The following is a 14348-nucleotide window of genomic DNA, read 5'->3' as shown; positions in this document are numbered from 1 at the left end:
AAAAAAAAAAAAAAAAAAAAAAAAGAACTCTTCCAACACAGTAAGACAATCAAAATTAAAAATGAGAAAAAGATTTGAACAGATTCTTCGTAAAAGATGTAGTCAATAAATACATTCTCATTGTCAGTAAGTGCATTTTCAGTGTCTCTAATCTGGGAAATGAAAGTTAAAACCACAATGAGGTACTACTACATACCTATTAGAATGCGTAAAGTTAAGGACTGACAATATCAAGGACTGATGATAAGGATGTAGAATTGGAACTGTCATACATTGCTGTTGAGTATAAAATATATGCACTTTGGAGAACTGTTTTATCAGTTTCTCACAAAGTTAAATGTATACCTACCATATGACCCAACAATTCCTGCCCTAGGTTTTTATCTAAGAGAAATGAAAACATGTGTCTGAAAAAAGATGTAAATGTTCATGCCTGCTGCCTTACTCATAAGGCCCTCAGTTGAAATTAACTGGTCTATTCACATAGTGGAATTCTACTCATCAATAAAATGGAAAGAACTACTCGCACATGCAACACCATAGATGAATATCAAAAAACTTTCTGGGCTGGGTACTTTGGCTCATGCCTCTTATCCTAGCACTCCGGGGGCCTGAGGTGGGAAGATCACTTGAGGACAGGAGCACAGGAGTCCGAGACCAGCCTAAGCAAGAGCGAGACCCTGTGTCTACGTCTCTACTAAAAATAGAAAAAATTAGCTGGGCGTGATGGCACGCGCCTGTAGTCCCAGCTACTTGATAGGCTGAGACTGGAGGATTGTTTGAGCCCAGGAGTTTGAGGTTGCTGTGAGCTAGGCTGACGCCTTGGCACTCTAGCCCGGGTGGCAGAGCAAGATTCTGTCTCAGAAAACAAACAACCCCACAACAACAAAAAAAAACATTCCAAGCAAAAGAAGTTAGAAACAAAAGAGTACATACTATATCAGTGATACACAGTTCTAAAGTAGTCAAAAGTAATTTGTAATGGTAGACATCTGCTCATGATAGCTTAGCATTTGGGGGTGGAGGTTGATTGTTAAAAGGGTCGTGAGGGAATGTTCTGGGGTGATAGAAATGTTCTCTATCTGGATTATTTATGTACATTATATTTTAATAAAATTAATTTTAAAAGGTAAATACCAAAACAACCTCCCCAAAAGAGCAAAATAAGCCACAGACTAGAAGAAATATTTGAAAATTATATATCTAATAAAGGCCTTGTATCTAGAATATGTAGCAACTTTTTCAACTCAATAGTAAGGCAACATAATTAAAAAGTGGCAAATGATTTATTTCACCAAAGAAGCAATATGAATGGCCAATAAGTACATGAACAGATTCTCAACATTGTCAGTCATTAGGGAAATTCAAATTAATAACCACAGTGAGATTCCACTACACACCTATTAGAATGGGTACAATTAAAAGGAGTGATCATACCAACATGTTCAGGGGGATGTGGAGGAACAGGAGCTAACTGGTGCTTCATATACTGCTGATGGAAATGTAAAATGGCACAACCACTTTGGAAAACATTTGGCAATTACTTGCAATGTTAAACATATGTATATATTATATGACCCAGCAATTCTACTCCTTGGTATTTACCCAAGAGAAAGGAAAGGAAATCATACAAAGACTTGTTACACAGATGTTTATGACAGCATTATTCATAATAGCCAAAAACTAGAAACCATCCAAATCTCCTATAACTGGTGAATGTATAAACAAAAAGCAGTATTTCTATATCATGGAGTATTATCTTTTACAAGGAACCTCAGAAACATACTAAGTAAAAGAAGCCAGGCGTAAAAGATTACATACTATATAATTTTATTTACATGAAATTTTCTAGAAGAGGCTAATTTATGGAGATGATAAAATAAGTTTGGACTGGAGAACGGGATCAGGGGCTAACTGTATTTAGGTGCAAGGAAATGTTTTGGGATGGTCAAAATGTTCTAAAATTGGATTGTGGTTGCACAATTCTCAATTTAATGAAATTGTGCATGTACAACAGGTAAATTTCATGGTAAAATTGTTTTTCAGAAAAGCATTTTTGCTTAATATACTACTAGTGATTATTTAGCGTGGCACCCAGGAAGTCAAATTGTTTTTCTTTTTTTCTGTTTTTTGTTTGTTTGTTTGTTTCTTTTTAAGACAGTGTCTTGCTCTGTTGCCTGGGCTAGAATGCAGTGGTGTCATCATAGTTCACTGCAACCTCAAATACCTGCCAGGAGGTGGGGAACTTGTGGCCCTCTAGATCCCCAAGTGTGGCCCCTTGACTAAATCCAAACTTCACAGAACAAATCCTTGGACTGGAGAATGGGATCAGGGATTAACTGTATTTAGAACACAGAACAAATCCTTGTTCTGTAAGTTTGAATTCAGTCAAAAGGCTGCACTCAAGGATCCAGAAGGCCACATGTGGCCCTGAGGCCACAGGCTCCCCACCTGTAGTGCACCACCGTGCCCAGCTAAGTTTTTAATTTTTTGTGGAGAATGGATCTTGCTGTGTTGCTCAGGCTAGTCTCAATCTCCTGGCCTTCAAACAGTCCTCCTTCCTTGGCTTCCCAAAATGCTGGGATTACAGGCAGTAGCCACCATGCCCATCCTTGGATTATTATAACGAAAACTTTTAATTTAATTGAATGTTTGGGGTAAATTATCTTCAATGAAAATACTGGGCTTTTTTAATGTAGGGATTATGAGAAACTATACAGAAGGTTCTTTAGAGGAGTGTCCCTTGGTTAAAGAATTATTTCTAGTAAGTTTTTTATGCTTAGTTTTGAGTATTTATATGCAGTTCTCACCTTGGGAAAAATACCAAGTAATCATGTTTATTAGAAATAGTACAGAGACTATGGAAAGAAAATTTGTTTCATTTTACCCTTACCAAACTCTAAATAATATTATTCATTTCCATTCATACGGTAGGTATTGTACTAGTGTGTTTTTATTTTGTGATCTAAAGAAGAGCTTTAGTCTTACACTTTTCTTTGGATTTGTTTTTATGAATGCTGTAATTTCCAATTTCAGTCAGCTGCACTCCTCTTTAGTATACTATGTTTTGTCCCTTCAGGACCTGCAGTTCATAAACATCAGTTTAACAGTAATGCTGTGACAGACATTAATTTGGATAACGTTTGCAAGAAAGGAAACACTTTGTTGTGGGATATAGTTCAAGATGATGATGCAGTAAGTTATTTAATAGAGCCAAAAGACTACAAGATTTCTGCAAGATGCAATTAGGATAAATAATAACTTTATGTATGTACATTTTTTATAGGTTAATCTTTCTGAAGGATTAATAAATGAAGCAGAGAAACTTCTCTGTTCCTTAGTATGTTGGTTTACGGATAGACAGATTCGAATGAGATTCATTGAAGGTTGCCTTGAAAACTTAGGAAACAACAGGTAAAGAGGAATTAAAAACTTTTATGGAGTAGTCCCAAGTTCTTTTTGTGCATTCTTACCAGGTGTGGTGTTTGCATGGTATTTAATGTACCCATATCAGTTTATGTTTTTAATAATTATGATTTTTATATTAAATTTAGAGACTTTTCCTTTACAAAGTTAATATTTTGTCACTTAGTGTTGCTTTTTTCAGCACTTATCAGCACTCTTGGTTAGATCTCCAACAGAAACAAAGAAATAATAATAGTTACTCTCTTCTTGATTCTCGGAACACAGTAGTGATTACTTTGTTTTCAAATTGCAGTTAAATGTTCTTAAGCTGTCTCATATATAAAGGAAGCTAACTAAGATAAGTGAAATTAAACTTAAGCTAAAATACAAACACTTTGATGACATTATTTTTCCATTTGGGTGTATTTTTTGTGTGTTAGCTTCTATAGTACATAAAAAATTAGGTTAGTAACTCAGCAAGTTGCATTCATTAAGTATATGCAGCTCTTTGTATATCATTCATATCTCAATAAAGTGGTTTTAAAAAAAGAATTAGTTGGCCGGGCGCGGTGGCTCACGCCTGTAATCCTAGCTCTCTGGGAGGCCGAGACGGGCGGATTGTTTGAACTCAGGAGTTCGAAACCAGCCTGAGCAAGAGTGAGACCCTGTCTCTACTAAAAAAAAAAAAATAGAAAGAAATTAGCTGGGCAACTAAAAATATATAGAAAAAATTAGCCGGGCATGGTGGTGCATGCCTGTAGTCCCAGCTACTTGGGAGGCTGAGGCAGAAGGATCACTTGAGCCCAGGAGTTTGAGGTTGCTGTGAGCTAGGATGATGCCATGGCACTCTAGCCCAGGCAACACAGTGAGACCCTGTCTCAAAAAAAAAAAAAAAGTTTAGTGTTTCTTTTCTAGTTTGAGTTTTGCCTCATATTTATGTACTTCTCATTGGGGCTCAGTTGATTACAAGTGTCTTGATTTTTCAGTGCTATTCTATTGGTACAGTTTCAGGTTTCCCTTTACTTATTCTACTGTGATAATGTTTCATTCTCTCATGTAGTAAAAACATGATCATGGTATATATGTTGACAGTTCAGTTATTAATACATTGTTTTCAGCTCTCACCTGCCCAGGCCTGCTATAAATGTCTGATTTTATGTAATATCTAAGTGCCTCAAAATATTTTTTCTCTAATTGAATTAGAAAAAGTATATTCAGTATTTTATTTTTTGTTTTTCTTCCTTAAAGGGCTATAATTTGAACAGTCACGAATAGAAAAATTGCTCATTCTAACCACTAATAGGACTCTTAGTGGATTAGTTGCCTCAGTTGGCATATTTTTTAAAAAGAATGCTTTTAATGGCTGGATGTTGTGTGATCATTTACATAGGATTCATAGCAGTTAATTGTAAAATGTTAATTTTCTTTTAAAAGTCTTTGCAAAAACACTAGTTTTCTTAAAGTGATTATATTAATTGATGCTCCCTAAATGTGCATCCGCATACCTAGTAATTCCTCTTCTAAGTTTGTGCCTAACAGATATCTTTCCAGATGGTCACCAAAAGACATATTCAAGAATATTCATAGCAGCACTATTCAAAATAACTAAATATTGTTTTATAGCTATCCAAATGCCAAAAAAAAAAAAAAAAAAAGAAACCCTGTAGAATGGATAATTGTAGACTGTTCATAGAATGAAACACTATATAGCAATAACAGCAAATGAACTACATGGAACAATGTGGATGAATCTCATAAACAATGTCACATGAAAGAAATCAGGCACAATAGAGTATATATATTATATCAAGTTTCAAAACAAGTAAACTATTGTATTTAGCACTCAGGATAATGATTACCCTTAAGTTGTTAGTGGTTGGAAAGGGACACAATGGAGGCTTCTGGGATGCTGGTAATGATTTATTTCTTGATCTCGGTGCTGGTTGCATATATGTGTTTACCTCAAAATTTTGAGGTGTGCACTTAGATTTGTACGCATTTTTGAATTTGTTGGGACATGTTTTGTGGCCTAGGATGTGATCAGTCTTAGAGAATATTCTGTGAGCTGATGAAAAGAACGTATATTCAATAGTTTTGGGGTAGAATGTTCTGTAAATGTCTGTTAGGCCCATTTGTTCTAGAGTCCTGTTTTAAGTCCATTGTTTCTTTGTTTATTTTCTGCTTGGAGGATCTGTTCCATTCTGTCAGTGGGGTGTTGAAGTCCAGCTATTAAGATGCTGCTGTTTATCATTTTGTTTAGATCAAGTAAGGATTGCCTTATGAATCTGGGCGCAGCTGTGTTAGGTACATAGATATTTAGGATTGTTATATCTTCTTGTTGAATTGTTCCCTTCACCGTTATATGATGACCATCTTTGTCTTTCTTTACTTTTGTTGACTTTAAGTTTATGTTATCTGATATGAGAATGGCTATACCATCTTCCTTTTGGTTTCCATTTACATGGACTATTGTTTTTCCATCCCTTCACCTTGAGTCTGAATGAGTCCTTGTGGGTTAGATGTTTCCTGGAGACAGCAGATACTTGGCTTGTATTTTTTTATCCATTCAGCCAGCCTGTGTCTCTTCAGTGGGGAGTTCAAGGCATTCACATTTATTGAAGGAATTGATAAGTGATGTGGATTTCTGTTCATCCTGTTGCATAGAATTTATTGCTTTTGTTTTACCTCTTGAGCCATTGTGGTATCTGGGTTTTGACCTTTAGCTTTTGGGTGATTGTACACTGGTGGGTGTCTATTGTGCTGATCCGTTTATAATGCAGATTTGAGTACTTCCTGCAGGTCTAGTTATGACAGATTTTCTCAATGTTTGCTTGTCTGGAAAAGACTTAATTCCTCCATCAAATGTGAAACTTAGTTTTTGCAGGTTACCAAATTCTAGGCAACAGTTGAAGAAGATTGAAGATGGGGGCCCACTCCCTTCTGGCTTGTAAGGTTTTCACTGAGAAGTCTGCTGTTATCCTGATGGGTTTTCTCTTTTAGGTCAGTTGTTGCTTTTGTCTGGCTGCTTGTAGAATTTTCTCTTTCATTTTGGCTTTAGCCGTGTTGATTACTGTGTATCTTGGAGATGTTCTATTTGCTATGAATCTTCCCAGAGTTTGATGACCATCTTGTATTTGGATGTCTGGATCTCTGGTGATACTGGGGAAGTTTTCCTCAATAATTCCCTTAAATTGATTTTCATGCTTTTAGCACTTTCTTCTCCCTCAGTGATACCTATAATTTGTATGTTTGTTCACTTTGCATAGTCCCATATTTTTCTAAGTGATTGCTCTGCCTTTGTTGTTCTCTTCTCTGCCTCTGTAAATGATTGGGTTAGTTTGAGAGCCTTGTCTTCAAGCTCTGAGATTCTTTCTTCTCTTTGGTTTAGTCTGTTGCTGAAACTTTCTGCTGTATTTGGTTTTCTTTTTCTTTTCTTTTTTTTTATTGTTTATGTACAGACGGGCTGAGTCCAAGATGGCATCAGCCCCAGCCACTTTCTGCTGTATTTTGACAAATCCCTGAATGGCTCTTACATTTCTTTAAGTTCTATTACATCTTTCCTAATTTTGTATAGTTCTTTAGTGACTTTTTCACTGATTTCCTGAAATATTTTTTGGGCTTCTTTTTGTTGGTTTTCATCTTTCTTTTCAATTCCATTCATCCTATTGCCATCCATATTCTGAATTCCATTTCTGTCATTTTGACAGTTTCTTTATAGTTGGAGTTCACTGCTATAGTTCCATTGCGATCCCTTGGGGGTGTTGTTCTGTTTTGATTTTTCATGTTGCCAGGGTTCTTTTGCTGGTTTCTTCTCATCTGAGACCTGTTTTCTCAATTCAGGGATTATAGGTGTGCAGGGCTCCTGTTCTTTGCTGGAAACTCTTTTTTTCCCCCACTGTGAATGTCTTGCATTGTTTCTCTGATTTCACAATGCTGCTTCAGATAAGAGTGATCCATATGTAGGACCTTTCACTTCTTTCCTTGGGAGCATGTTGGCAGGCTGCTTCTAGTCCGCCATGTTTTTTCTCCTCTACACTTCTTTGTATGTATGTTAAACTTCAATGAAGAGTAGCAAAACAGCATCAGTTAAGACTTAATTTTCAAAGATTATATAATGATATGGGCACATATTTACAGGCCCATCTGTTAAAAAGATTGCAAGAAATAAGTCAGTGTAATATCTAAAATGCAGTTATTTGTGGGAAGATTTAGTTATTCTTTATGCCTTTTTGTTTTTCGACTTTTCTAAAATGAATGCATATTTCTTTTATAAGTAGGGAAATTTGAAAGAGACAAAAGGAAAAAGTCTTTGTATAAAATGAAAAATTATCAACCTGGAACTTTTTTATTAAGTATTAATTCATCTACCCCCAAATTACTCGAAGATAAAACCTATTTCATTTGTCTGAAGTAATCCCTATACCATAATCAATTATTTATTGGTTTATTGAATATCTTGTAGACATAGCTATTATTAAGTTAATTTTGCCTTCAAACTTTGCTCCTCAGAGGATTGCTATATCATACAAGTCTTAATGTGAATACCATTAGTCATATGTGACAATACTTGGAGTATAGTGGCATCTTCAGTTTATTAAGATGTACAACATGTCCAGTGTATAGCAGCTAAAATTAGTAAAGTTTTCATATAAACATCATTAGTCGGGGTTTCCTGATAAACTGGTGGTTCTTAATGGTATATTTTTTTCTTCCTAGACAATGTCTGGGGACATTTTTTGGTTGTTATGACTAGTAAGTGAGTAGGGTGTTACTTCAGGCCAGGGATGCTGCTAACTCTATAATGCAGAAGACAGCAACCCACACAACAAAGAATTACCAATCCAGAATGTGACTAGTGCTGGGATTGAAAAACTCTGCTATAATCACAAGATTCCTTTCTCCAGACCTAGCCCTCTGAGTTTACCATTACATTAGGAATGTCGCACAAGAATGCTGACATGAATAGAAAGTTTTCCCTTATGTTCAAACAAGCAAATGAGCAACTGCAACCTTAACTCCTTCACCATAATCCTGACATTTGACCAAGAAAGGTGTTTTTTATTTGTCAATTATTCGTCTATTTAAGGATGATTTATGTTTTTCTTCCTTTTTATCTTTGCTAACTTTTTCATTTTCTTTCCTGTTCTTGCTGTGTTTTATAGACCTGTTAGTGTTTGGTTTTCTTTTCTTCCTTTCTCTCTCCCTTCCCCTCGCTTTCCCTTTTCTTCCTTTCTCCCCTCCTTCCCTTCTTTCCCTCCCCTTCCTTCCCTCCCCTTCCTCTCCTTCCCTTCCCCTTCTTCCCTTCCTTTCCTCACTCCCTTGCTTCCCTTCCCTCCCTCCCTCCATTTTCTTTTCTTTTCTCTTTTCTTTTTCTTTTCTTTTTTTCTCCTCTTTATTCAGTTAGAGACAGGGTCTTGCTCTGTTGTCCAGGCTGGAGTACAGTGGCACAGTCATTGTTTGCTTTGCTTTTTCTATGGTCATATTTCAGTTTATTTTACAAAATGAACTTAGCTTTATTTTTTTATTTTTATTTTTTAGCAAACAGAAAATGCTGAGTAAACTTAGCTTTTTTGGAATGGTAATAAAAGCTCATTACTTCTCAGGAAGTGTGGAGATCTGAAAAAGGAAACTAAGATCTTCCATAAATCCCTCATAATTCTCCCATTCATACAGAATCACTGTAAACATTTTTTAAAAATGTGTGTACAATATAATCTCTTCCTGTGATATGTGACGTGCACATTTAGCCTTATGCCAATTGTTTTATAAGGCACATAGTAATATTTCAGCAGTGCAGAATATTGTTATAAAGTGAGAGCATAAGGTAGACAGCAGTTCCCATAATTAAGATTCCATTACTTTTTTGGGGGTGGGGCACCCTCTTAACCCAGCTTTTCCTGTCTTAGGGAAGAACCAGGAAGAGAAGGCCGAAGAGTTTATAGTGTTTTATTACCAAAGATGAGTGTGATAATACTGCTGCCCTTTGAGTAGAAGTAGGCAGTGGGTTGTGATTATTTCTTTTGTTTTCAATGTTTAGTAAAAGGCAGATGCACCTTTTGTGCGTAGACATCCCTGAAATTCTCTGACCTCCCAGGAATTGAGTTGAGACTAGTCTGGGGACCTCTCCATTGTATTATTTTTGGCCTTTCTTGAGCCATTGTAGGTACTTTAACCCACGTGTTCAAATTTTTTGCCTTTGTGGACAAAGGAATTTCTTAAGTAAAATGATTGCAAGTGTCAGGGATCTTGTTTACTAATAGAGGTCGATATAATTAAGAAATGGGTGGTGCCATATATATTTGTTTTGTTTTCCCTCCCTAGAGACTATATTACATATGGAATTTCATGTCAACTTTTTATATATACTTTATAATGTATGTAATATAGATATAATTTCTAATGACTAAATGTTTTTTTAAACATACCTCTTTAAAATATGGAGTCCTGAATTAGACAAAATCATCTATATGTAACTTCCACTGTGAAGACTACCATCAAATATGTGTGTTCTAAGGCAACATAAAGCTACATTAGTAATTCTTATGGGGAACACCACACTGTTGACCAGTCATAAATTTTTGGTTACAACAAAAACTTCTGTAATAAAGCAAGCAACTAGTGCACTATAGGGTAATAGCATTTTTCTTGAGTCTAAAATTAGTGTCTTGCTACTCTGGATCATTGAACCTTTTTGTCCTAAACATATTTTTGCCTAGGAATATATGTTTTGGTATTTGAAATTTTCACTCCTTGAAGGATTTGTGAAATGTACTTTTGAATATAATGATTCCCTTCTATACTGAGTTTCGTAAGCATAGCAGCAGTCAGAACTACTTAGGCAAAAAAGTTCAGGCAATATAACATCCCATAGTCATTATAGGAGAAATTCTATAACATAATATTAGTTTTAATATTGGTAGATTTGATCTTTTAAAGTTTCCTTTATCATTGAAATATAAATTGCATATATTGTCATGAGGCACATAAATGATCTTCCTTATTTTGTATATGTTGTTAATTTTTCATCTAAATGCAGTACTTTACATGAGTTTTCCTTTCAAATATCATTTATCAGTTTATTTTTATTTTTTATTGTTTTTATTTTATCAGTTTAAAGAAGTTTTACTGTTTTGAATCTGGATTTGGTCATTATATTCTTAAATATATAGCAACTTAAAATGTGTCTTTTCTATTCTTTGGAATTTAATTTTTTTTAAAATGGGAGAAAAGTTGGAATTTTTCTGATAATAGGAAAAACTCTTAAAGTGTTTTAGTCACATGATGTAATTACTTTTCAGTAATTCAGCATTTTTATTATTATTTATGAAGAAAAGCATTCCCTTAGGGTAGGAATGGAAGGAAGATGAGTCCTGTTTCTACATTCCTATTTTTGCTGCTTCTCTTACATGAATCACACCGTTATCCACTCAGCTCAACTAATATCTACTTAATGCCTGCCTTCCTGTTTCTCTATGTCACACATCATATGCTTACTCCCACATTGCATTTTATAAGATGAAAACGGGTTTATTGAAGAAAATTTAGGAAGTAAATAAAATTTAAACAATTTAGAGTCAACACCACTGACTGCAAGAGACAGAATTTAATAAGGTTTTCAGAAAACAAAACTATTACACACTGTAAGACTCGCCACACTATAAAGGAAATAAGATATGGTATCTCTTTTTTAGTCTTTTTTCTCCCTGTATTTTAAAGACATTGTTGAAATTACACGATGTAAACAATTTTGAAATTTGCTTTTGTGATTTAATATGACATTGTTCCTATATATTTTTTTCTTTGTGATATCTTCCATTGATTTTATAGAATTGTCAAGGTCATTATGTTGACAGTTGAGGAAACCCGAAGCAAGTGTCTTGCATCTATATAAATATTTACTTAAAGAGCATTCCAGGTAGAGGCGTTTGCAAAGACTCTGAGGCAAGAATGTGCTTGTTTGTGTTGAAGGAATAGCAAAAAGGAAGATGAAGGAAATTAAATTAGACTGATGGGAGGAATAGAGGCGGATTATACAGGACTTTGTAGTCCAACCTAAATACTTTGGGTTTTATTCAGAAACAGAAACTTTTCTAATTTCTCCTACTCAGTATTTACCACTGTTTCTCTTCCACTCAGAAGTGCAACTCTGTGGTTTGATATCCCTGATATTTTTCTCAAAAAGTAAGCAGTGTTGGGGACTTACTTGTATACTATTATTTGTGGGTAGGGTACCAGCTTTTCTCTTTTTAAAAAATTGTTTCATGAAGCAATATTGGCTCCTAAGCTCAAAAGAAAGTCATCTCCTTGTTAAGAGTTTGTCCTTTCAAGGCTCATGCAGCCAACTTCTTTTCCTCCCTGTGGGATTTGTATGTCAGCGTCTTCCCTATACTTACTCCTTTCTGAGAATAAGCACACTCAAATATTCTTGAGGTTTTAGAGTGATTTCCTATCCCTTTTCTGCTCCTTTGTACTTGAGGTATGTGGTGTACTTCCATTACTAACATGGTTCGTAAGTCAGTGATTCTCAACTTGATATAAATCATATTAAGTGAGAATTAGGGAAAAAGTTATAACAATGACTTAGTAAAGAATATTTTCATGAAAAATAAAAAGATCTTTAAATGCTCTCAACTTGCTTTTATACCCAGGTATTTATAGTTTATCTTAAAAGTCTTATTATTGGAATTTTTAAAACTTGGATTTCTTGCTCTAATATACAATGTATAAAATGAATTTATGCTTCAGAAAAAATTTTTTTAATGTTTAAGGAATATATTTATATGTAAAATTCGTTAAATCTTTTTGCATTTAAAATTTTAAATAGCTGAATTTCTGTAAAAAGCTACAGTCACTAGTAGTTAAAATTATTTTATTCTGTAAATATCTGTTTTTGCTGTTTCAGATCAGTAGTAATTTCACTTCGTCTTCTTCCAAAACTGTTCGGTACTTTTCAGCAGTTTGGGAGCAGTTATGATACACATTGGATTACAATGTAAGTAAATAATAAATGTAATAAAAGTATTTATTTTTAAGATTTATTTCAAATTACAGTTATTAGTCAAGGTTTTGAATAACTTATGATCTTTTACTCTGTACCAGGAAAATTTGAGTTTGATGTAGTTTAAATATTTCCTTAGGTTTCTCTGCTACTTAGCCCTGTAGGGATTATATCCCAATCATCAAGAAAATCTGACTTTTGTTTTCTTTGTAGTTTGAAAACAGTATGATAGCAATTAATGCTCTAATTTTAGGGAGACTATTTTTATTGTATGTGGCCACAGCAGAGGACTCCTGAAGAAGATCCATGCTAAAATAAATACTCTTGGATGCCTTTAATTTTTCCCATTACTGGAAATCGGTTCTAGACCTACCATTATGTTAGGGATAATCTTGATACTATCCTGTTACAGGTTGAGCATTGAAAATTCAAAATCCAAAATGCTCCACAATCCAAAACTTTTTGAGCGCCTACATGACACTCGAATCCTCATTGGAGCACTTTAGATTTTCAAGTTAGGGATACTCAACCAGTATATAGTCTGCAAATATTCAGAATCTTAAAACAATCCAAAATCTGAAACACTTCTGGTCCTGAGCATTTCAGGAGGGATACTCAACATATACTCCTTTACATCAATGGAGAACTTATAATTAATGAATCTCAAAAGAATTCTTTCAAACGTAGTACATTGACATGAAATTGAACCCATCTTCTGGTTGGTTATAAGTCTAGAGAAAGTTGGCTACCACAAACGATTCATTAACCTAAGAAAATATGTTGTATACTTTATTCTAAATAAACTTTTGAAGAGATTGCAGAGGCATTTAAATTTCAGGAACAGTTAGACTTTGTTAAAGGATTCATTTTTGAATGAATTAGTTTGTGAATGATACCTGCCTCCTTCTCAAATCTAAGATTAGATGGTAAAAGTGCTTGTTTGCTTTCAGAATGAATATCATTTAAAAAATTCTTAGAAGTCTGTACTAGAGTTCCAAATTGGATGAAGTTAGTTCTTCTGAGTCATATCCCTTGTTCTGTATTGTTCTTTTAAAGGGGATATGTTTAACCTGAACCTCTTTTTTTAAGAATTATCTTAGAGAGGCCGAGGCAGGTGGATCGCTCAAGGTCAGGAGTTCAAGACCAGCCTGAGCAAGAGCGAGACTCCGTCTCTACTAAAAAAATAGAAAGAAATTATCTGGACAGCTAAAAATATATATATAGAAAAAATTAGCCGGGCATGGTGGCGCATGCCTGTAGTCTCAGCTGCTCGGGAGGCTGAGACAGGAGGATCGATTGAGCCCAGTAGTTTGAGGTTGCTGTGAGCTAGGCTGACGCCATGGCACTCACTCTAGCCCAGGCAACAGAGTGAGACTCTGTCTCAAAAAAAAAAAAAAAAAAAAGAATTATCTTAGAAAGTCTCTTTCTTCGGTTAGTGTTACAAAATGAATGTAGTGAAAGTTCTGTTTGTATAAGGAAGATCCTTGAGGGGTGGGAATTTAGCATCACTGAAGTCCAAGAATGGTGTGAGTTCTTTTTCATTGGATTTTCTGTAGTTTTTAAGTGGCTGAATTTAAGGCTGGGCGTGGTGGCTCACGCCTGTAATCCTGGCACTCTGGGAGGCCGAGGCGGGAGAATTGCTTGAGCTCAGGAGTTGAAGACCAGCCTGAATAAGAGCGAGACCCTGTCTCTACTAAAAATAAAAAGAAATTGGCTGGACAACTAAAAATATATATAAAAAATTAGCTGGGTGTGGTGGCGTGTACCTGTAGTCCCAGCTACTCGGGAGGCTGAGGCAGGAGGATCATTTGAGCCCAGAAGTTTGAGGTTGCTGTGAGCTAGGCTGACGCCACGGCACTCTAGCCCGGGGAACAGAGTGAGACTCTGTCTCAGAAAAAAAAAAAAAAATTAAGGAAATTATTGTCAATTAAAAAATTCATTTAAT

The 14348-nt window shown here is 35.1% G+C and overlaps 1 protein-coding gene across 1 annotated transcript in view; it reads left to right on the top strand.

Annotated features, from left to right (window-relative positions):
• USP34 (ubiquitin specific peptidase 34) overlaps positions 1-14348 on the top strand; it is a 245992-nt gene that overhangs the window by 97839 nt on the left and 133805 nt on the right. The window contains exons 18-20 of the mRNA XM_012639191.1: positions 3080-3195; positions 3287-3414; positions 12308-12397. Coding sequence (XP_012494645.1) covers positions 3080-3195; positions 3287-3414; positions 12308-12397 — 334 coding nt within the window. The remainder of the gene's footprint in view (positions 1-3079; positions 3196-3286; positions 3415-12307; positions 12398-14348) is intronic.

Source organism: Propithecus coquereli, unplaced genomic scaffold (genome assembly GCF_000956105.1).
Source record: "Propithecus coquereli isolate 6110/MARCELLA unplaced genomic scaffold, Pcoq_1.0 Scaffold138, whole genome shotgun sequence".
Taxonomy (NCBI): Eukaryota; Metazoa; Chordata; class Mammalia; order Primates; family Indriidae; genus Propithecus; species Propithecus coquereli.
The sequence above is the reverse complement of the archived record's forward strand: the minus strand, read 5'-3'. Positions and strand labels throughout refer to the sequence as shown.